A 24,612-nucleotide genomic window follows, 5' to 3' on the forward strand; every position below is an offset into this window, starting at 1 on the left:
GTTGTTTTTTATGCAACATTTTGTAAGTTCCCACAAATTTTCCATGGTAAAGGATAGAAGCATAGTTGCATCAGAAGAAACCTTAGGAGATGTACTGCTGCCAGCTAGCCTTAGCAAACACAGAATTTAAAAGAAGATGCTCTATTCAGTTGAGATTAATGCAGCAACAATGATTTATTTAGCTACTGATTAATCAATTATTCTGAATAAGAATAATAAAAAAAATGGTACATTCTACTGACTTTATTTAACTGCTCATGCTTTTTTAAACAGCATTAGAAATACATTAAGATTTAAATAAACAAATCAATTTCTTTTTTTAAATAAAATAAACATTTTGACAAAAATGCAATAACATTTTAGTTAAATAATAAATTTGTTGATTATTTGAATGATCAATTAATCATGATTAATTGTTTCAGCTCAAGTTCAGATGCAGAAAAATAACCTTCTAAACATGGAAGCTGGATGGCATCCAACAAGGCAATTAGAGCAAACCGTTTGAGACTGAGCTACAAGCTTACATTTTCAGCAGCATCTCTGTATATATAGTAATCAAACCATACTCATTCTGTAGCAAGGTTTGAATACACAGCTCACAGACACCGTGGAATCCAACATTGTGTGAGCTACTTTGTAAATGGGCAAAAAAATTTCTATTTGTGCAGATCTGGCTGGAATAACCCAAAGTTTCCATTAAGGGTTGTGCTGAAAGGTTTAGTGACAAGATGTTGATTAATATTGTCAGAAGGAACTGTGTATTGCATCGGAGGTTTGAAATTTGACTTGAGTGACAGCTGATGTAGGATGTTTGAAGGGCATCTGGGTGGCACCAGTCAAATAATAACATTTCAACCTGTCTGGTACACTAGCTAATCTAAAAATATTTAATCTCTGAATGATTTTCACATTCTTATTTAGTTTACTTACTTTGCTAAACTTTGCTCACACCTTGAGGTAAGGCTCCTGCTGCTTATGAGTAGAAGCTGCTTGTTTGCTGAAACAATGTGTGCATGTAAATATATAGCTATTTTCCTCATGCAGACGGGGGATTCTGTTTTTAGATGCCTGCGCTGCATGCCAGATTGTGTGCTTGCGCATTTCAAGCTTCAGAGCCTATATGTATTTTTGCAGCAGAACTTTAGATCTGCGGGTTATTATAGAAAAATGAGAGGATCTGCAGACGAAATGGAGAAAAGGAAAGAACTCTGAAGGCACTGCAGTGTGATTAAAGACTACGCTTGCTCCAATCGGTGGGGGGTGGAATTATTCCACAGCAGGAAAAAGAAGGAAATGCAGCTTAAACATGTACATCCACCTAAATATCCATAAGCACTGCAGACGGCAGATAAAACATGTTGAGAAAAAGTAGTAGTATTGCAGTCCAGGTTACCCGGTGTGTTAATTAGTGTGGAGGCGGAGCACTGCTGAGAAGCAATTTGCAGATTCACATCATATAGCAATTCTTTATTTTTCCTCTTTCAGATACAACTTCTGTTTATATTCTGTACAGCACTGAAGGCACACAAAACCCAAAGATAAAATGGAACAGAAGTATATACAAAATATACAGAATAAATAAGTCAATCTAGTTAAAGTAGAAAAGCTACAGAGAGTGTGCTTACATGAGCTGTTTCTGAAAACAGGGAACGTAAATCCGGTCCACTCTGCAAATGTCTCTGTCCTCAACTGTTCCTGGCTGTTGTTGTCTTTTTTTTTTTTTTTTATGAAATTCAACAGAAAAATAATGCCGTCGGTCTGCCACATGAAATAAGCACATGGTGAGCGGCTCGTTTCTGGCAGAAATGAAAACTAAACCGTTTCAGCAGGACTCTTGATTGTCATGCACCATCTTATGGCATTTTAAATAGTGCAATACATTTTGTACAAGTCGTGTAGATACTGTACTCCACTTTCTGACTGATCTGCCTCAGTCTGTATAAAAATAAAGTTCCTCTGACTGCAGCTCTGCAGCGAGTTGGATCAATCATCTGTCAGGAGGAGAACCTCGCTCCTATCGCTGTGTTTTTTAAAAACATTTTTTCCCAATGTACTTGGCTGTACGAACCGCTGACTACGGCACATCGAGAACTCCGGATCCAGCGTTAAAGCTGCTCTTGTGGGGGGTTGGCAGGAGGGGGGTGGTGTAATCAGGTCACGGCCAGAATCGGGATAGACTGATTAAGCGGAATTCTGGGTCAAGCACTGATTGAAATTCACTCAATTCTTTCCAAACATCTGCTTTATCCTGGGAGGAGGCCGAGTCGGGGTGGGGAGAGTTGTGCTGCGTGGATCAATTCACTCGGCTGCTGTAGGAGCATGAAAATTTAATCACATGTAAAAAGCTGATAGAGTGGATTTCAGTGTGGGTTTTAACCCAGGCCTGCTCTCCAGACGGCCACAGCTTCTTCCAGGTTTGATTTGGCTGAAAACACTTAATAGGGATGCACCGACCAGTTGGCAAGAGCTAAAATCTGGATGATTTTCCCTCCATCAGCAGGTTCAAATACAGGTAAGGTAAAAAAAAAAATAAATAAATAATTGAATTGTTTTTTTTATTTATGACATACATCAGAATTCCTCGTAAAGAAGTGTAAAATAAAATTTGGCACAGAGTAAAACAGAAATTGGTCTCAGCCAGAAAAAGCCTGATTGGTGCATCTCTAGAATATTCCACCTCTAACAGATGAGCAGAAACCGAAAGATACATTCTGTGCTACAATAAACACATGTGCCTGTGTGTGTGTGTATATATATATATATAGATATCTATCATATTTCTATGTTTTTACATTTCACACCGTGGAAAATAGAGGAGGGCAAACAGGCCAAGGCACTTGGTTCAGACATGATATATTCGTCTGGTTAGTTAAACGCAGTCTGATGTTCCAGAACCTCCAAGTAGTCCGGCTCCGTATGCAGGTTCGCTTTGAGCTCAAAGTACTCGTTCTTGGTTTGTTCCAGCATGACCTTGCGTGGTCTAGTGTACATTATCGTCTCCATTAGCTTTAGCTCCTCCTGGTGCCCTGGGACCTGCATGTCCATGGCAGGCTGCAGCTGCGGCAGGTTTTTCCTGAAGTACTCGGTTATTCCAAGCTGCTGCTGCAGCTCCTTCTCTCTCTCCAGGATGTTCCTGTACAGAGAGCTGGGAGTCCCCAAGGTCACGAAGTCCCCCGGCCGCTCCTCAGCTATGGCCCTGAACTTGGGGTTTCCTGTCAGCGGGGAGGTGTTCTCTTTCTCCATGATGCTCCGGCAGACGTGGTGCTTTGGATCATCCAGACTGTAATCCAGGTCTGAGTCGTGGCCCTTGTGCTGGGAGCAGTAGGTGGGGTTCCGGCAGATCTGGACGATGGGGCTGTGAGATCTGTCCTCATATAAGGAACCGGGTCCTGTCCTCTGGGTCACGGTGTGGTGGGTGGTCTTCTGCCCATACATGCTGTAGTGTAAATGGATTGGGGAAGTGCTGCTGGTGTTTTCCCGTGCTGGTTCCTCCGCTGCCTTTTTCTTTGCCTTCCGCCGCCTACGGTGCACCACAAAGACCACCAATCCAGCCGAGCAGAAGATGATCATGAGGATAAAGATGAGGAGGCTGAGGATGAGCACTGAGAGTGGTATGGAGTCAGTTAAGGAGATCAGGAGACCCTTGTTTGCAGGGGGTGCCTGCGTGACCGTGGACGTCTCCAACCCAGGACAGAGCATCTCGTGGCGAAGACTCCTCAGCTCCATCTGCTTCACCTTCTTGGGGGTTTCACACAGAACAGAGCCCACCACGGTGTCTGTCTTAAGCTTCTCCACCCACTGCTTGAGACTGAGCAGGTCGCAGCTGCAGTCCCAGGGGTTGTCCTCTAAATAGATCTGCTCCAGCACATTGAGCTGATCCAGCACGTTGCTAACCGGCAGGTGCATGAGCAGGTTCTTCCTCAGGTTTAATTTGACCAGGGGAACGTTGCGGAAGATCTGAGCTGGAAGGGAGCTCAGTTGGTTGTTGTTCAGTGACAGCAGCTTCAGTTTGGGTAAGGGATTGAATGTGCCTGGCGCAATCTCCTTGATGAGGTTGTATTCCAGGTAAAGAGACTCCAGGTTGTGGAGGCCCACGAACATGGTGGAAACCAGCTTCTCGATCCTGTTCCCGTTCAGCTGAAGCTTTTTCAAGCTGCTCAGGCTGAGAAATGTTTCGTTATCGATGTAGTCAATGCGGTTGTTGGCCAGGTTGAGCAATTCCAACCTGTCGTATGTGACAAAGTCATACTTAAAGAGTTTTTGGATCATGTTTCCTGTCATAACCAGCTTAGTGGGGCTCTCCTGAAGTATTCCGATATCAGACACCTTGTGAATCCCTCTGTCCTGACAGTGCATCAATAACCCAGCCTCCGGGTGATTGTGGCATGAACAGTGCTCCACGCAGGGACTGTCGGGAACATGGGAAGGTGTCTGTTTAGGAATCTGAGCCACCTTGGACGACGGCGTTACAACCATATCCATTGATGGCGGTCCCTCCAGCGGGAGGTCTTTGTGGAACGGACACAGAACATCCCGTTTGACTTTAGCCAGAATGGTTCCCTTCAGGTGCTGCGGTGAGCTGCACACCACGTCACTGATGACCGACTGCGCCCTCATGTTCTCCATCCAGGTTTTTAAATGGAGGACATCACAGTCACAGATCCACTCATTGTCCTCCAGGAGGAGCTCCATGATGCGCCCGATGTGCTCCAGAAATCCCACATACGGCAGCGTCTGGAGCTTGTTGCCTCGTAGGTCTAGGTGAGTGAGCGGCACAAAGCGGAAGATGTTGCTGGGTAAAAACTCTATGGAATTGTCATTGAGGATGAGGACTTTGAGGCGGATCAGCTTGTTGAATGCCCCTGGCTCGATGATCCGGATGAAATTTGTGTCGGCTTGAAGGAACTCTAGATTTATCAGACCCTGGAAAGTGTCCTCTTTCAGGGTGACAAGAAAATTGCTATTTATGTGGAGCTTTTTCAGGGAACCGAGAGTGTTAAAGACCCCTGGCTCCAGCTCTTGTATGCTATTACCCCCGATGTGTAGAGAAAGGGCGCCCCTAAGCCCTTCCATTTCCTCCACTCGGAGCTCCACTAAGTCATTTTTGTAAAGGTTCAGATGGAAGGAGACACCTGACGGGATTTGGATTTGGGAGATTTTACTGATGTTCCTCTGCTCGCAGTTGAGATGAAGGACGCCGTCCTTTGCCTCGCAAGAGCACAGAGACTCACACGACTCGCTGATGGAAGATGACGCCTTTGAGGGATAGATATCTTGGGTGTGAGCTGCCGACAAAAACAAGCCGATAAAAATTATCCAGGGCTGCATTGTGGACCTGGATATCTGTGGAGACAGAAAGGAGAGAGGAAAAAACGTGGTTTGAGTACATTGGCTTCAGAAACAAATAAAAACACTTTGTTTAAAACATGATTGTTTTGATTACCATGCTCCAAAACATAGTTTCTATTGAGTGTACAGATCGAGTTCAAACATGCCTTTATGAGGTAATTATATGCATGTAGGGAAGACAAGTGGTTCTGTATTGGATTAAGGCACAATTCAGGAAAGCCTTAAAATAAACAAATTCACCTACTCATTTAAATGCATATCTGTAATGCTGGATAGGTTTGTCTGCTGCAAAAGACCTTGTGCAATGTTGGAGAAACTACAGGGAAATATACAATACCTTCCACATCCTTTTATTTAAAATATACAATAAAATAAGTATGTTTGGTCTAGTTTCTAGTGCAAATATTCTGGTATACTTGGAATAAGATAAAACTAGCTATAAGTGAAATAATCTGTATAATAAGACATTTTGGTTTATGGTATGTGGAAAAATATCTTGTTCCTCTGACAGATTGTCACCTGATTTTTTTTAATGAATATTGACAAATTATTGATTTAAAGCAAGCACCTCTAACATACTGAAAATGTATTTATTTAGTTTAGTCTTATTTAAAGTACACTAATATATTTGAACTGGAAACTAGACCACAAATAGTAGGTACAATTTTGTTTTTGCAATGTGATAATAAAGCAAGTGGTCAATATTTAGCAGGTTATTTTCTCCTAGGATTTTCCTGTATTTTACCCAAACCATCTTGTAACGCTGATTAACTTCCCATTGAAATTAATTTAATTACATAGAACCAATAAACCATGTTTATTTATATCGGTCAGGACATGTAGCACCGCCAAATGCTGTCACTACCATTACTGTCTTGGCTGACGGTGTTCTTAAGGTTGATTTTCTTCTAGCAAGCGTTTTGCTTGCAGGAGGGAAAGGGTAGTTTATGATCTGCTCTGACTGGAAATCCTTCTTTGACATGTCTGGTCATAACCTGTGCTCTGTTTGATGTCCAAAAATGTTTTAATGCTGTTTTCTGACACAACGTTGCTAGGAACCTCTTTATCCCTGACGAGTCTGATGCTTTTCTTTGGTGTCCATGATGCTGTCGGTTCTTACATTTACTATTAAGATGACTTTAGAAAGCAACAGGATGTGTTTAGAGTAAAAAGAATGGAAGACATCCAAACCACCTGAGATGTTACTTGCTAAAAATGACTAGCATCACAATTGGTATTCAGACAGTGGGAATTAATACAAATTTCTGCAGTATTGGGTTTTATTTCCAAAAGCCAAGATGCATTTGAATTAACCTTCTGAATACACAAGAAAAGAGACTACGATGCGCCCTTTCCAATGACTCAGTGTGGGATACTGCTACTTTAAAAAAAAAAGACTCTCATTCCACTGAATTCTCTGCCCTTTATACATGCTGACTCATCTGACTTAAGACTTTCTCAGCGTAAGTCATGCAATGTAAAAGTCGCTTCTGTCCATGTCAAAGCCACATTCATGGCAGCTGCTCAGTCTGACTGATGAAGGGCTTTGTGTTTCTGGTTTAAACACATCAGTCTGAATAATTTAAGGTTATCTGATGGTTCTATCTCTATAGCTGGCAATGCTGTTCGCTAAATTTTCAACCGAGCTCTTATGAAAAGGATTCCAGCCATATTTCCTTTGAGTGACAAAGGGAATAGTAAAAATGAACTTTTCCAAAAAGCAGAATCAGCATTTGATCGAAATCTGTTACACAAAGTTGACTAACACCGCACGGATCAAAAGCTAATTCAGTCCCAGGGGGACCGGTGGGGAAGTGTAGACATCTTTCTCAGATCAAGGAAGAGCCAGACATGCCGTGTTAGCTAACAGAGTTCTTCAAAGAGGTAGGATACAGAATATGACAGCTCATCTTGGTAATGAATCTGATTATCTTCTGAAAAAAGCAAGAATGGGGCGAGCCCGGCTCAGCTGGGCTTGTTGGAGAATGAATCCTCTGACTCATGATTCAGCCGCAATAGTCAGCCTTTCTTTTGAATTAAGTTCAGGAGAATACTTCCACCCAGTTGAGAGTCGATGAGGCGTGGGCACACTCTGACGGGGCGTTTGGCCTACAGCAGATTGTGTGTGTGTGTGTGTGTGTGTGTGTATGTTGACACTGGGGAATGTGGACTCAAGTAAAAATATAAATCCTACCTCTGTTACGTAACACCACACATATTCTTTCAGTCTCTCACTACAAACAGAAGACCTCAGAGACAAGTTTGGCTTTCTCTAACATCTCCTCTCTACTATACCTTTGCTCACTTTCTTTGATAAATTATTGTGCGGTCGAGTGGAAATTATTGATTAAAGGCAAGTCGTTGCTGTTAGGTATTCAGACAAACTGCAAGGTCACTGTCGGCATTCCAGGCACATATCTAGACTCGCGCTCATTTCCAAGGACAAATCGGAGGTTTGCCTGTTGCAAATGACTGTAAAAAGCTGTTTCTTTCCAAAATAAGGAAATCGATCGCTATAAATGTGATTGATCATTCGCGTGCAGTGTATCTTAAAGTGAATGTACTAGTAATCCCTCCTTCTCCAGTAATTAGTTGTGTGTTGTTGCCTCCAGGGATATCTTGTGCTCCAAATAGCCATGAAATATCTATAAGTCAGGCATTAGCACAGTGGAAAATCTTCCCAAGACAAACTCATTATAGAGTTGCTACAAAACCAGGATTTGAACACATAAAATAGGAGAGTAGTTTATTGCAGTCTGAAAACCCAGTGTTAAACATGCAGGAAGTTACTCCTATTGTAATGCAAAAAATCTCATACTGTTGCAGACTTAGGAATCTTCAAAAACCCAAGGAAGGAAGGAATGACTAGATAAGAAATGACAGACAAGTTAATAGACACAATGACAAATGAACAGATGAAGGGGAAAGATGCACAAACATGAGCAAATTAATTGTCAAACTTGACAATTGAGTAAACCTGGATCAAACGATTGGTCGGACGGAAGACAGAACAGACACAAAAATGCTCAGCGGGACAGAGTGGGACAAAATTGAACTGGACTGAACTCAAATGAACGAAAAGTTGGATAAATGAAATGGACAGACAGGCTAGAACAATAGAACCCACAGGTGAATGAAATGACAAATGGACGTAAAGCAACCAAATGGAGAGACAAAAAAAAAGAAAAACAAAGGGACACAAGCTCTTTTTTTGGCTTCATGTTTATTCTGACCTGGGGAATTTTTTAATCAACTTCCATAATTTCTTTTGGCTTTCTCAGCATTCCCCCAAATGTACCAACCCCATGAGTGTGATTTTCTGCGAGCTCCAGCTGCTAATGTTTATGAACGGTAAAAGTAAAATCTAATTTGTTAATCTCATTAATTATGAATTGTTTATTCAATAAAAAAACACCGGGAATATAGGCTGGGACGGAGAAATCTTCCTTTGATTGGTTATCAGCAAGAGCCTGTTTGAGTCCCTGTGTGAAGCAGCCACCACTGTGCCCTGCTGGCTTCCAGGACAATACAAGATGAAAAAAGGGACTATTATCTGCATGATAGCACTGCTGATGGGGAGGTATTGGAGGCAGGAGCCTGCTGCTCTCTGTCTTCTGTATTTCAAACAGACTTCTTTAACAGATCCATTTTTCAGGCAATCAATGTTCCATGCGACTCCTCTGTGACGGCTGGAGGAGATGAAAATTTTTCCGGTCTTGAATTGCGCTCACATGTATGGATTTGAATGTGCTTCTTTCGCTGTTCAGACAATTCAATTAGGAATCTTGTGATGGCCCTGAGAGATCTTTGCGCTCTTCGCCGTCTGACATCAAAAGCGGTGCGGACCTTAGGTGGGTTGGATCGCTGAGATGGAGTCGAGAGGAGAAAGCAAAGTCAGTGATGGAATATTTATCAAACATGGAACCCCTCCAGCTGCTGTAAAGCAGACAACAGGGTCTGCCCATTTATAAACCCATAAATAGCCTCTTCACACTTCATTTGAGCCAGCTGTAAAGCGTTGCAGCGCACTCAGATGCTCCATTATATCATGAAACCTCATCATATCAAGTCCTGTATGACCAGGACTGCATCTTTAAATAGGTACTATTTGAAAACTGAATTTGTACACGCTTAAGAAAAAAACGATTTGTATAGCATAGTTTGGTATTCTCACATCTAATTTGATGCTGTAGGCCTTGTCGTCGCATATGTCTTATCTGAATGTTTGTCATAGTTTGGCACTGAAGTAACACACAGAGCAGAGCAGAACATGGACCTTGAGTTGAACTGTACAGCATAGAGTGCACTCTATCCAGGAGACAGCTTAGTGCATTAATTTGAGAGGAAATGAACACAGCTGTAGTCGTGTTCAGTGCTTGTCACTGTCAGAGTAAGTAATGCACGCTGGAGCCGTGAACAGCCCACGAGGCAGGAGCCTGATCCATTTTTCTGTAGGGGAAGGCAAGTATGAAAGGCTTGTTATCCACAGTGGCGTCCCACAGATCTGCTGGCTCGTCCAACTCGGATAAAAGTCGTATGGATGTCACTACGCTGCTGAAAATTGAGTCAAAGATTCTCCATCAGCTGAGAAATGGATGACACTGTACAGCCTGAAAGCAATCAAAACTTCTGTAAACTTCCTCAATCTGCAGTATGTTAGCATTAACCAGAACCAGAAGAGATCCACTGTAAATCTCTACTTGCGGACCTTAACTTCCTGAAACAAACATATGCTGATAGATCTAAGAATAGAAGCACCAGGTCTGCATAGGAGGAGAAAAGGGAAGGCGGCTCACCTCTCCATGGCAAGGGTGATTTGCCAGGCTTGCATTTCAAATGGTCTGTTTAACTTATGCGCAGTAATTAGTTCTCCAGAAATGAACAGCAATGTTATAAGAGCAGCATTGAGGTGCGTTTTGCAAGAAGACCCATCTGCGGCCGGCAGATGTACGTTTGTCGCCGACAACGCTGTCGCTTTAAAAAGCAACGCTTTCTGCTCTGCAGTGAGTCACCGGCAGGGCAAGGATTTGAAAATGGATCTGTTCAGAGCAGGCAATAAAAAAGGCAGCTGTATGAGAAAAGCAGAAAAATGACATGCAGCAGACACCATCTAGTCTTGAGTGGTGCCCAGCATAGTTCACAACAAGTGGTTAGCCTGAGTCAGAGTCGATAAACTGATCAGATGGAAGGTTGTTCTTTTCTTTTTTAGAGATACTGGCCAAAACATTTCAACTTTAAATATTTAACCAAACCTCTGTTTCTGTGACAGCAACATAAATTTGAAAACTATGGGAAGCATTTCCACCTTTGATGCTTTAAAATAAAATCGAATGCCAGAAAATGTGCTTCAGACACCTAATTATAAGATAGGCATTCTGTGTGTAAATACAGCTGTGTATTGAAGTTAATAGATGTTTGGTAGCAGTATCATGCTGTGGGGATCTTTTTTATTCACAGCAGGGAAGCTGGTCGGTCTTTTCAGGAGCTAAATATTAATATTGATGGAAGAAACGCCTGAAAGACTTACAGCTGATGCTACGGCAAAAATCATAGACTTGCAAAAGCAACAAATGTTATTTGGAAAGAATTTGAAAAAGAAAAACTGTTATGTAGAAACACTGGATATTATTTCACAGAAGCAAAACTGAATAAAAGAGAGATAATTTCCTCATTTACGCATCAGATCGTTTGGTCTGATTTTCTTTTTTATTAACCTGCCAGTCACTTATATCATTGTTGATCTATTAAAAAACGTTTGAGTAAAATATGTAAAATTCTCTGTTTTAAAGGTATTAAATGAGGAAACAGTTGAAGCGGTATGAATACCTTTCCAGAATTGTCAGACAGCACACTTAATCTACATCTAAAATATGTGGAAATGACAAATCTGCTCACTGAGCCGGAACCAAACAAGTTTCAGTGCAAAATATTTTCTTTTACAAACTCCTTAAGCAGAAAACATGAACAAAAACATTCAGAAAATTTTTTAAAAGTTTTTGATTGGTAGCTCAGTTGTTACCAATCAGAAACTCCACCTGCTGTTAATATAAACAGACACGGTATTATCACCTCTCCCCCGCTACCTCCAAAAAATAAAATCTTATTGTGAAACCTGTATAAAACAGTCAGTAGGTGCTAATTGTATCGAACAGTAAGCTCCCAGCTCTTCAGCAAAATCCTGCTGGGTTAATTAATTGGACAAACTTGTATAAAGTCGACCTACCAGTGACTGGAATAATAAGAAACTAATTAATGACAATTAGGGAAGAAGCTCTCTAAAAAGACATTGTGGATGCCAGAAGCAAGCATCTGCTTCTGGGTGACTATTGTTCATGTTGGCACATTGTAGAGGGATGTTAAGCTCATGCATGCTTATGAGGCATATCATCAAAACAACAGGGGCCCCAGCTTTAAGCCCTGAGGGTAGAACCTTTCAGCTACTCAAGCAAAAACACTGCTGCTATCTGTATATCCTGTTATGGAAAAATAGAAAAAGAGGTCAAAAGCTAAGCCTGAATCTATTGCTTCCCATTCTTCCTTCGCATTTCCCTCTGACTGTACATTCACCAGATGCTGGTATAATTCGCTCCTGTGTCACAAAGAGATCGGCGCAGGTTCGCTTTGTGATGCGCAGCTGGCAGAACTGAAAAACTCCACCTGCGTGAAACTCTGAGCCGACCGATTTCTGGTCCGAGGAAATCCAGTCTGCTGCCGGCGGAAACAGAATAAGAGAGGCTGATGGAAACCATGAGCAGACAGAGGCAGATGAGTGGAAAATCCTTTCATGGAAGACAGAATAACAACTTTCTGAATTTAAAAAGATGTCTCGCTGAGTTTCAGCGAGACTAAAAATCAGTTTCAATCTGTAGAGTTTTCCAAATCACTAGATTTGGGAATCTTTAGAAATCTTTCTGTCTGTATGGCCTCTTTTCTGCAACTGTGGCAGACTTAATTGAGTGCCTGACGACTTAACAACTGGCCAGACTTGTCCGCCTGGACAAAACCAATTACGGTAACTAGGAATGCCACCGAGGGCAGTTAGAGCGGTTCCAGTTAAAACCCAGGGCAGAAGCTTGGAAGTATACTTTTTGTTTTTTAATAAAAGCCCATCTCTAAAATACCCAGAAGTCCTTATTTGTTACTGAAACAGATTTGGTTGGATATTGTTGGTGTTAAGATTAGCAGCATTTACTGACAATACAGGAAGAGACATGTGACGTGGGTGCCACAGATGGGAGTGTTTGACTTCAAACAAAGGCAGTTGGGTGTTTGCTGTCCCAAATAACCTGCTCGCTAAGCATTTCAGCAGAATCACAAAGCCATCCTACTCCTGAGAAGCCTTTTTGTCATTTAAATACTATCAATCATGCACCTTTTTTTCAGACTAAGGAGCAGCAGTGCCCCAAGTGGAACAGATATAATGAGGAGCCCTGTGAGGACTCTATTGACTCACCAGTCCTCCAATAAAAGATGGCTGGCCTGCAGCTCTTCTATTCCTCTTGAAAGAGAGCTTTATAGCAAGTAGCACTTTCAGTGAAAGTGGCTATTTCCTTGCAGGTGTCTCGGATAAGACACTTGCGGATAACAGTAAAACAGCATAATAACTAGGCGTTGTGTCCGACAACCTTTGCCGGACGAAAAGTCCAACCTAATCATTTACTTTAATACACGCTACTGTATTGGGTGGAAAACCACAACAACCTGCAACAACAACCTGTCTCACTCTGTGATGCTCCAGCAGCATCACAGACGGTGAGGGTTGTTTCATTTCGTTTCAACGTGACATGGGATAGCCTCCCCTACTTGTCACCATTTTCCCCACCTCCTCTGAATTGGAAGCGATGCGTCTCACCCTAAAAAGTCAACATGGCCACTATATACACCCACGGAGTTGCTGGGATCCTGCCAGTGCCAGCGGCCTCTCCGCTGCAGTCCAGGAGAAATGATAATTATGACATCCGCCCCCTCAAGTGGCAAGAGACAGTTCAACTCGCTGAGCCAAGAGAGCAGACCCTGTTTTATTTTTCACTGCATATTTGTGATTGATTCAACATTTTCTGGGCTGCTCCTCTTCACCTGAACACAGTCTGATAGCAGCTTAAAGTTGCAACTCTAAATCTGCATCAGTCAGGCCAATATTATTTAGCTGCTCTACTCAGTAAAACACCTGGTCAAACACATAATTGGTTACCTTCATTGCCAAGGTACTTATCACCACTAAACCACAGGATATCTACAACAACATATTTGGTTTTGCCCTAATTCCCTGTAGCTGGCTGATTATTTCATATGAATCTATTGCAACAAGTCAGGATCTTACACCTTTTACACTTTCACTGTCAAAATGTCAGACTTTTCCAGGAGGATGTTTTTAGGTAGGTTTAGTATGTCTAAAAAATAATTATTCCACAATTATCTTTCTTTTCTAATTACACTTGAATCCAAACTTTTCCAGTCTGAATAGAAATCTGAAGCATGCCGCATCATTTCTCCCTAAATCACCCAGGAAAAACATTCACGCCACTCCAGTGACATATAGCTAAGCTGTTTGGCTATTAACCATTGATTCATCCAAGCAAGAAATTGGAGCCCAGACTCAATTATGGAATTCACAACCTAATTAGAACACTGCCTTCCTCATTAACTTCCATTTAAAAAAGAACTATAGCCTCATGTATTAGACAACGATGCTGCAGGACCGACAACTGAACGAATTAGCTGTTATGGAAAGCGTTCTGATTGGCTCTGACGCAGCGCGCACGAAACACACCTGTGACAAATAAGTCTTAATTAAAATATTAACGCGCAACATGTTCCTCTGTAATAAATGCTGCATATTTGCATAGAGCAAACAGGTCGGTGATGCGTTATTATAATATGAGTAACAGTCAACGTTAACTTTAATAACGGGTAGTCCAGGTTGCCATAATGCTGCGCGCCACTGTGGGAATACTGTAACTGTGTGTGGCAGACGGCCAGGTGTGCTGGAGTTAGGTAATGAAGCACCCTACATCTCCCGAGTCATTTTCTGTCGAACATGCCCTCTGTTAAGTTAATTCTGTCCCATATATATATATATATATATATATATATATATATATATATATATATATATATATATATATATATATATATATATATATATATATATATATATATATGGCTGTAAATTGCGCTACAAGCTGGTTTGAACATGTCCGTAATTGGACCTGAATTTCCATAGTAAACCGGTCCGCAGCTGTAATTAAAAGTAATTAAACATCTTATACACGCATGCATTCTCAGCTTCGTGACTTACCGAATAAAACCGAAGTGGAGAAAAGGAGGAAGGTAGTCCGAATGTCAGCATACTCGTACCATTTTTAAATGTGGCCAGCCGACGCATGAAAAGGGAACGAACGGCCGTCTCTCTTGTCCAATATGAGCTCCGTTCAAGACAAAAAAAAGGTGAAATAAACTTCAAAGCCGTCCCGTCTTGCTCCCGTGTACCCTTTCTTCTGCTTGTCTCTCGGGCTCCAGTTATTCCAATGCACGTAGGGGAAAAGCTTGAGCACTCAAGTCCCGGGATGATGGGTGTACACCATGCGCAGAGTTAATTAAGATTAAAGTTGAAGATTCTAGGTAACTAATTTAAAATAGAATACGGTTGCACCCCTCCAGAAATTCGTGCAAGTCTTGTTATATCAGCAGCTGTCAAACACGCACTCTGCTCTGATCTGCTCTGGCGCTGCATGTGCGGCGCGCTCTGTTTAGTTAACCAATCTGAGTTGTATTGGTCTCGCACAGTCATTTGCATGCTGTAGAGGTGGACAAGTCATAGAACCGTTGTCAGGGTAGCTGCAGTATGGAAAAGTGCTTCCGTTTTGGACTTTAAAAATAAAATCTGCAACGTGAAGCTTTTGGTTTTTTTTTTATAAAATTACAAACCCGATTGCGCTTTTTTTTCACTTTCTGAATGTATTTCAATCATCTCTTAAATAAAACACAAATAGGATTTGTTTTAAGCCCTGGTAACAGTCAGTTATTTTACATTCAAATTCTAAAATCTAATTTTAGATGATGTAAAATCACCAAGCTTCCGTCATTTCTTTGGTAAAACCTGTGAAATGATGGGTCTCTTCGTTGCCAGACAGCCGGTGTGCGACTTGATTCCAAGATGTGACTAGCGCTGATGGAGGTGAATCCTTAAATTAGCGACGGCCAGTAGTGATTTTACGCACAGTTTAGTCATCTGTGGAAGCCTTACTATGTCACTAATTTTACTGTAAGATTTTAAGCATTTCTGTGAAAAATCACTTTTTGTATTTTGAAACAATCTGAGATTAAGCGTGTTGTATTTTTATTCTTAATTGTCCCACTTTTCTACACCATGCATCTAAAAATTGGATGTGGCTCAACATCTTACCCTAAAACAGTTTCATTTGATTTCAGTTGAGTAAAATGTTTAGTATTTATATTATTTGAGTCATTCTCCATGACGTTTTAGTTGACTTTAGTTCATTATTAACTGGGGAAGAATGTCATAGATAATAATTAAGTGTATGTTTACTTGTCTCTTCATTGTGCATAGTGTGTGTTGCGAAGAACTTTTTGTTAGTGTTGAAACCAGATCAGACATAATTTTGTATAATTTTGACTGGTCTTCAGTTTTATACAAATATATTGTTAGTCATCCAGTACATAGTAGTTAAGTACATGGCTTCTTCTGTTGTTTCTTGAAATGTTTTCCCCTCTCATCTAAAATGCTTCTTTAGTCCTGAACATGGTTGGACGTTTCATTCATTGTAGTCAGTTGTGCTCTAAAGCTACACGTGGCTAAACTTCTCCTGAAGACAGCGACTGACCCTCATTGACAAGAAAATCAAATGGTTTGGGAATATTTGTAGATGAAATTGGACAATGACGTTAACATTGCATACTCAACGATTTTTATATCACCTCATCATAGATACATTTAACAATGTTGTAAATATGATGTTTATGTAATTGTGATTTATCCCACAGCATTTGTGATCTGAAACTTTTCAGTGAAAAAAGCAAGAAGAGGGGAAAGTAGTTTTTATCAGCCCTGTAGACATCATTGTCTGAATAATTAGGATGTCATAAATGATTCCCTAATTATTAAGAATATCGTATTTATTCTTGCAATGTAACATTTCATAAGTTGACTGCCTGGTCTGCACAAATTTCAACTCTGTCTCCTCCCACCCGTGGTCTAATTTACTTTGCTGGTGTCTAAATGGGGCATAGCCGGTAACTCAGACAGAAAGGCTCAGCCGCTGTTAGACAGAGTGCCTCCTCTATGAGGTTCCTATCTAATTGTGAGGAAAAAATAAAATAATAATAATCTTACATTGATAAGCTTTAATTAACCTGCTGCTTTCAGCCCCAAGGACAAAAACAATGCTGTATACAGCTGGCACAAACAGATAATGTGTCCAAAATAGACTTGTCTAAAATAAAAAGGAAACAGTAGTTTACCATTGAGGTGCATCATTTATAACACTTGTAATAGTGTAAAATGGCTTCTTGATAAATAAAACTAGAGTCTTGCTGTGTAGTGAATGTTAAATCCATCACACAGCCAACAGAAATCAAGCCACTTTGCGTCCTTGAAAACGACTCCAGCGCTACCAGCGCCAGCTGAGTTGTTGCTCAGCCTGACCTCTACCCTCCCTGTGGCGCGGACACTCATAAACCATCAACATCATCCGGACTCACGCCGCCACACGACAACTTTCAAAGCGCCAAATAGTTTATCTGATTAATTTAGGGGAAGTAAGGGATTAATCTGAGTCTAACCCGTCCCCTCTGAGCTGTTGTTTTCCACAGGCTGATCACTTTCAGATGGGTCAAGAATGTCCCCCTCACCTTGTATTTTAGTGTACTGGCTGCTTAAAACCAGGCCGGTTTGTCACGGATTAGTGTAAATTTGCTCCCATCTGGAACATCAGAGAGGTGCTTGACCTCACTGATCACACAACCTAGATATTCTCTCAGAGGAGGCCGTCTGAGAAATGAGAGGCCTGACTTTAATAAACCGGAAAGGTTGTAACCTTGAAATTACACAAGAAACTCAATTATCCTAAATGTTGACGGTATCTGCAGTGTTGCTTCTCAATGCATATGAATTTAGTCAGCTGCTCGACTAAATTCTGTTTAGTGACATGAATTTACTAAACAGTAAATTCTAGCGTGACATGGATGTCATTCGTTCACACCCGAAATGACCTGGGTTCAAATTCCAGATATCAGCTTAAACAAACTATGCGTGCAAATATCCCCTCTTCTAGATAACTGTTTAAAATACCCTATTGTCCTTTTCTTGTTCTTGAAATATAAATAAATCCTTTATTTCAATTGCAAAGCAGGCTCGGTTTTAAAATAGACAAAAGACGAGACGTGTATCTGTTTAATTTGCATGGGATGCTTTGTGGCTTGAGGTGCTGAAAGGCCCCGCTGTTGATGTAGTTATCATCTCACTGACGGCACACTATGTTTAATTATTTACTTCTTTTTCCATCAGCGTGTTGTTTGATCAAACAATGAGGCGCTTTTTGCTCATAACCAAAGATAATGTGCCGTAGTCATGGGCAGATGGTTTCATCAATAGGGACTGAGTTTCATAATAAACTGGACCTGATTAACAAATGAGTTTCGTGCTGCTTCCACCTGCAGTAAATTCCACTGAAACGAGGCTGAGCTGAAGAAGAAAGGACGGACACACGGTTATGAAAAACAATGTTTACATGAATAATTTTAGTCAAATTCATATTCCATCCCCAATTCAGACCCAGTCACCCCTAGTTTAGCAACACATCTCACACTGCAACCCAGAGAGGAAACTCTCATCCTTTTATGTGTGTTTCAGTCGGATGGTAGGATTTGACACATTCTGCGAACAGCAAAGCCACAAAAATATTATCTTTGGCCTCTTATTGGCCTCTGTTTGTTTGGTTTAGTCGAGACAGTCTGGGGTTTCTCAAACTTTTTGATTTGTCCCTTTACTAACTTTAGTTTGCTCCAGCAACAAAACACTGAACACAGACATGTTGACACTGATGCTCAAGGTCTGTTGAAAAGGTTTGCTTCATTTGACCGAATACAGTGCAAAAGTGAAGCGAAAATGTAACAGATGTTTCAACACTCTTGGTCTTTTTCATAGTGTCTTGCTTTAAAACTCAACAACGGGTGGCCAATCTTGCTATTTTTTTTCTTTTTTCAGTCAATTATAAATCATCAACACTAAACTCTGATAAGTGAGGCTTTCAGCTGTTTATCTGCTGCTGGAACTATTCTGTTGATTTCCTTCTGCTACAACTTGTAAGACGTACAACCGTTTAATATTTTCCCCATTCACGAATAGCGGCTCTCTCAACTGTTTCCACAGCCTTAGAAATTGATTTTTAACCCTTTTACTTGTCAGTATGTCAACCAATTTATTCATATTGATTTATTTATTTCTTTTTTTAAAGAAAGTTTTAGAAGTTGATGTGATGGTTTATGGGTCGACGCGCTAGAATCCATTAAGGTGACATAGGTGTTAGTATATCACCAAGACATATGTTCAGGAAAATGGCTTTTGAATTGCGGTTAGTGATCGCTGTGCATGAAAGGCCTACATTGAGTGATGACGGCAACAAAACAGCGATGGAGAATGTGACAGGAACAGCTCGCCAAAAGCTGTTTCAACACATCTCTCATTTTTTATTTGTTATCGCAATCATGGTGCACTTAACGGTTTAAATCCTTCCCCTGAGTCCACAGCATGATCTGTGCCTTCGCTTTCTTCCAGCGCTCCTTCAGTAATGAGTGCAATGTTACCTCTGCATATCGAAGGGGACAGAGCAGACATTGTAGCGCACAATTACACGCTCCCCCTCATTCGCCTGATAAGCAGCAGACAGAAACATGTGCGCTGAAAGGAAGAGAGCCTGGAGATATTTAAGGGCAGCACACCATTAACTAACAGCAACAGCAAAAGTTCATCTGTCCTCATGTTAGACGTGGGCTGCAAACATGTGGGTGAATACTCAAAAACATTTTTTTTTTCTTTTTTTTTCAGAAAACTCTTACGTTTATTAGAAAACAACGTAGATTTGGTAATTTTGCAAGTATCTGGATTTGCTGGGGTAAATGTTGAGGCTCTTCTGACGCATATTTTAACAGCTCTCAAGTTATATCTCTGTGAGATAACTTCCAAAGAGTGTACTTAATGGGGAATTTTTACATAAGATTTTACAGAATTATTCTCCAACATGTACAAAAATGACCCATGTAATCCTCTATCAAGGGCACATTTTCTGCTGCGTCGTAGAGGACAAATAGTACAGTAGCTGCATTCTTGGATTTGTTTAGACCTGAAGGCACGTCGATTTTGCAGCTCCAGCCCTCGCTGCCTCTACTTTTAGTCCTTCTGATGTCACTTGCAGTTACCCTCACGGAAGTAACACGGCCCCCGCCGCAAGAGGCCCAGAGGAAAATCCTCCCCAAAGACGTCGTCCCGGAGACAGGGGACAACTTTGCCTGTTGTGCGTGAGGAGAATCTCCCTCCAAATAGCGGAGATCCTCTCGCATCCATGCGTGTTTTTCAGTCTTGGCCTAAGGAGTCGATCCGCCTACAGTCCAGCACCGCGCCGCTCATGTGCCGCAGCCTGTCTCACACACTCTGCATCAGAATTTTTATGGGAGGAAGGAAAAAAAAAGTAGTCTTTCCAGGGCTCAGGCTGTTCTCCTGTCAATAGGAGACTGTGCAGAAACGGGCCTTCAAACCTTAAACTTCAGAATCCCATCGAATGCCTGCACACCGCTCACCTCGAGCTGTCAATCCTGCAAAGCTGGTCTGGTAAGCAAAAGTCTACAGGCTGGAACTGTGTGGGATTGAAGTCGATGAGCACTGCACGTTGTTGAGCCTCAGAATATCCATAGGAGACATTTGGAAAGTGAACTGGATGTAAATTATGTGCAAGTCTCTTGCTGTATTTTAAAACAAGCATCTTTTTTTTCTCCCCAGAAAGCAAGAAAAGAGTTTATTTCATTCTCAAATGATACAATATATTCATCTATATCATTGCAAACTAGCTTTTTAAACATTTATTTTTACACAGAGTGAACATAGTCAAACTCCATAAGTGTTGAAGTATGTAACCATTTCCAGATCTGTAAAGTAAAAAGTTGTTCCTGTTCTCCTCTTTTGCACCAATAGTGGTGTTTTCCTTTCAATCAGTGTACTTGTGTTAAAACAAAAATCAAGCTGAGATTCTGTAAAACATACATAACTAAAAATACGGCTATATCCTGAGTTCTGACAGAATGCAGCTGTTATAACATCCTGCACAAGAAGAAAATGCATTTAGCAAGCTAGATTGAACTGGTTCCCTGTATCTTCTTGTAACCACAACAATCCACTTCAGTCAAAAACAGAGTGTACTGATACGGTAATCCTTCATACCATTCTTCAAATGGTTATAAGTTGTGGTTAAGCTCATGCAGGCATGGGAGGCAGTTTAGTTGGAGAGCTCTCATTCATCACACATTTGTTTCTCCCTTCACTGACGCAACCAAGAGCCCCAAGTCCCCCTCAGGTCAAAATAGCTGCTCTGTTAGTGCTCCTTTTGGAGGAGTTTACACAGTATCATCCGGCTTCTTTCCTCATCTGGCCTATTTAGTGACATCTAAGTGACTTCTTAATTGTAAATCAAATATTTGGAACCAGCATGTTTTATTAAAGGTTCAAACTGTGCTGTCCTAACGGACTTTGTTTTCATTCAGCTATTGTTGGTGTGAAGATCCAGACCATGGAGGGAGACTCAAGAGACACGCGTATAACTATCTCCTCTCAATCCTTATCTCTTGTCTTTTGAAATCATGTCTCAGGAGGCATCGTTTTGTGGTTTTTCTAAGCATGGACGGTCCTGAGATTTTTCACTATAGGTGTGAATACCATGCAGTTGTTGTGAGTTGTGTGAGTAGAGAAAAAGAGAAGACGTAGCGTCCCTTAAGGGTTAGATTGAGCCTTCAGTTTGGACTGCAATAGCTGTCAATCAATAAAGGATAGAAATGCTGAGGCAACCTCATGTGCAACTTGGCTGATATTTACAGAGTCTAACACCTAAACATTAAGATGACAGCCTCTGTCACAATGTCATCTAGCAGAGGGGACAGAGTCACTTGCTGTCAGAGAAATGACTTTGCTGTGTTCTGCTTTGTTCTAAACTTTCCCTTTAGCCATCATCTGTACTGGTAGGAAGCACCTGATTTGTTCTCTTTCACACAGATCCAGACTTGTATGTTATTTAGTCAATGTTTTGCAGTCTAACCTGTTTTCGTGGAGTTGCATAATAACAGCATTGTTGTCCAACTGAAAAATGTACAGCATGTGCGGCACAAACATCATGTAACATTTCACATAGTTTCTTTTAGCCAAAATGTAATTTATGATCATATGGAAATTGTTATTAATAGCACTCCAACCTTTCTTCTACAGGTTTAATAGCTATTCAACTTGTTAGTAATGGATTAACGTAATCAGATATATTGTTAATTAAAATCTGTCAGAATACCTAGAGCTAGCTCTTGACTTTCAAATTAGCATAGCACTGAACCAACATTGACCCTCTTTTTTTTTTTTTTTTCTTAAATGTTTAAGTTCTCAGGGAGTCAAATTCTCCAGTCTTCTAACGACTATCTAAAGACTAGTAGAACATGTAAACTGTCTTAGCAAAAATGTACTGAGCTACTGGAGTCATGATTTGCTTCTCAACTTGAATTCCATTTCAAATTGTTTTGTTAATTTTTCTTGGTGGTCCTTCATTGCTGTTGTCTGTATATCCTCCCCTTTCGTTTTGGGACAAACCTACTTTTTAAGGTTAAAAAAATATGTATTTTTTTTTCCAGAAAATTCACCTTACTGGAACAATAATTCCTGAGCTGATTCTCTCAATGTGTTTTTGCAACAAGACTGCTTTTTATTAATTTCATATTACTTTCTCCGCCCCCTACACCATGCTCCGAGATAGTTCAGTTATTAATCACGACCAGCCGTTCCTCCACTAGGTGTGTGTTTCTTTGTTTTCGGTTGTGTCACTGACAGAAGGGCAAAGGTGAACCACGATGCAAAGCTATGGCTGTATGGGGAACATGGCAGGTGTCTGATTTGATCCTTCTCCCACCTGAGGGCAACACGCTTCAAATGTATGACAAGTGTGTGAAAACAGGTGCCACTGGCTAGCCGGCTGAGTACAAAAATGTGACGGGAAAGGCAGGAAAACTAGATGTTTGGCATTATTTCCACTCTGAGATTGAAGTGCAGCATTGTTGTGCAAAATAAAAGTAGCCCTGAAGCAAAACTTGATTGAAAGATGTGTTTCCTTACATCTGAACATGCAAATTTGGTTGAAAAGTTGTAAGGAGGTATCAAATGGCCTTACCAAATTTAGAAGAGTTGTGTAATTCCAGTGTTTGCAAGGAAAGACCTTGAAGGCACCACCCAAGAAAGGGTTAATGACCTCTTTCGGCCATAATAATGATCAAATAATACTGTCTAAGGAACTTTTATCAATAACTAATAGTTGACAAAAGGGAATCCAACATCCTGATTGATTATAATTGTAAAACAAAGTGTGAAAGAAAACCTTGTGTCCTCTCCTGAAATGTACATTACTCATGCTATCTGAACTTTGATTAATTATTGAACCAAAATCTTCTTAGAAATCCAACCCCATTTATCAATTTTTGCCCTTCCGTTCAGAATCAGGGCCCCTTTACCTGTCTATCGTGAGTCATGAATGCGGTATGAAAAATGGTGATACCTTCTTGTAATTTTCCACCCCACGAACACCTGTTCGCTCTCCAGCCGTTCACTTGAAACCGCTCCAGTCGTCTTTGCATGAGATCCCACACCCCACCACCACCGTCGCCACCTCCACAAACTGCTACAAAAGATGACGAAGCGGGCAATATCCTGCTTCATTGTTCACCTGGGGCAACTTTTAATTAAAGCCCAGCACTGCCTTTTGTGTTTGTGCGACAAAAGAGCCAGTGCCATTGTAATCAGGTCGGCGGGGCCTGCTCTTGCTTTTGTGTCCAGAACTCTTGAGTCTTGTGTTATTGACCAGTGATCTATGAGGCCGCTTTAAGGTGACGTGGCAAATGATGAACCCACCGTGAACTGAGAGCAGAGCCGAGGTGAAATCTGGTGTAGGAAGACAGCTTGTTTTGCAGACGAAGTAGCTTGGAGATATTGGGAAGGACCTCAGGGTGCTTGCCTTCTGCCACACGGATCCTCCCCCCATGGGTCTCAAATGTCTTGGGGTCGTGTGTGTTTTGTTTTCTGGTATGTCCCTGCATGTCTGCTCTTTCTTTTCTGTGACTTTTTCCTCCCCAGCCCGAAGTTGTCAGTTATATTCTCTCAGTAGAATCGTGCAGATGAGATAAGCCGCTGTGCTACTTGGGTCAACTATTAGTCGTAATTAGTCGTAGCAGTTGTGATACCTGACATGCATTACTATCTCGATGTTGTCATTTTATGTATTTTCATACATTATTTAATTCCTGAAATTACCAAAAGAAAAATAATGTTTTTTGGTAGTCATTTTCCGTCAGCCTCAAATTCAGCTGCATGAAGAAAAGTGAAATGTAGGATTAAATTGTTTGCATTTAGCGCCATCTGGTGGTGTTTTGACAGAACATACAACTCAAATTCAAATAGGTGCAGGAAAATGAACTGTATTCTAAATATAGAATAAATTTGATTAAAATATTCTGATAACTGTGCTAAATTATTCCCTACTGTTCTGTACATTCCAGACATATATTCTGACCTGCAGTAAACAAAAACCTGGACCGTACACATTTCTATTCAAATACTCAGCAGAATGGGGGAAACAGTGCATTTCTGTTTGGAAAATCTAATAGCTTTATAGATTATAGGTAGCAACTAATTGTTTTTTTTTTTTTTTCCACCTCAAAGCCTCCATCGATCAAACCTACAAACCATGAGTCAGCCTCAACTTGAAAAATGACCCTTACAGGCAGGTAGTTTGAATTGATATGTCGTACATTGTCAGTGTTTGCCGTCTTGTTTTTGGTGTGTTTGTTCATGTATTGCAATTTAGAGAACAATTTCCTTTTGTAGTTATGTATTTCCCATGACTCAGCTTGTTTCTTCTCTAAAACCCGACCAACCTGCATGAAGCAACCTTTGAGCTTTAAAGACGAGGATAGACGTAAGCAACTTGACCTGTCCACACCCACTGTATGTAC

General features: G+C 40.9%; 1 protein-coding gene and 1 long non-coding RNA gene across 3 annotated transcripts in view; one reads left to right on the forward strand and one right to left on the reverse strand.

The window, feature by feature from the left end:
* The window catches only part of LOC122827025, a 118,267-nt gene that overhangs the window by 53,369 nt on the left and 40,286 nt on the right, over window positions 1-24,612 (forward strand). Inside the window, exon 4 of one of the 2 annotated variants that reach the window (XR_006369921.1) lies at window positions 24,320-24,384. The exons of the other annotated variant lie outside the window; for it this stretch is intronic. This is a non-coding gene — a long non-coding RNA (uncharacterized LOC122827025). Of the gene's footprint in view, window positions 1-24,319; window positions 24,385-24,612 lie in introns of those variants that run through there. 2 annotated transcript variants of the gene reach the window in all.
* Window positions 1,453-15,121, reverse strand: slitrk6 (SLIT and NTRK-like family, member 6). The gene is made up of 2 exons (XM_044109503.1): window positions 14,648-15,121; window positions 1,453-5,343 (listed from the first exon to the last, which is right to left on the reverse strand). The coding sequence occupies exons 1-2, from the start codon at window positions 14,732-14,734 to the stop codon at window positions 2,866-2,868; spliced, it is 2,565 nt and encodes an 854-aa protein (XP_043965438.1). The 5' UTR covers window positions 14,735-15,121; the 3' UTR covers window positions 1,453-2,865.

Source organism: Gambusia affinis, linkage group LG24 (genome assembly GCF_019740435.1).
Source record: "Gambusia affinis linkage group LG24, SWU_Gaff_1.0, whole genome shotgun sequence".
In the NCBI taxonomy this organism is placed as follows: Eukaryota; Metazoa; Chordata; class Actinopteri; order Cyprinodontiformes; family Poeciliidae; genus Gambusia; species Gambusia affinis.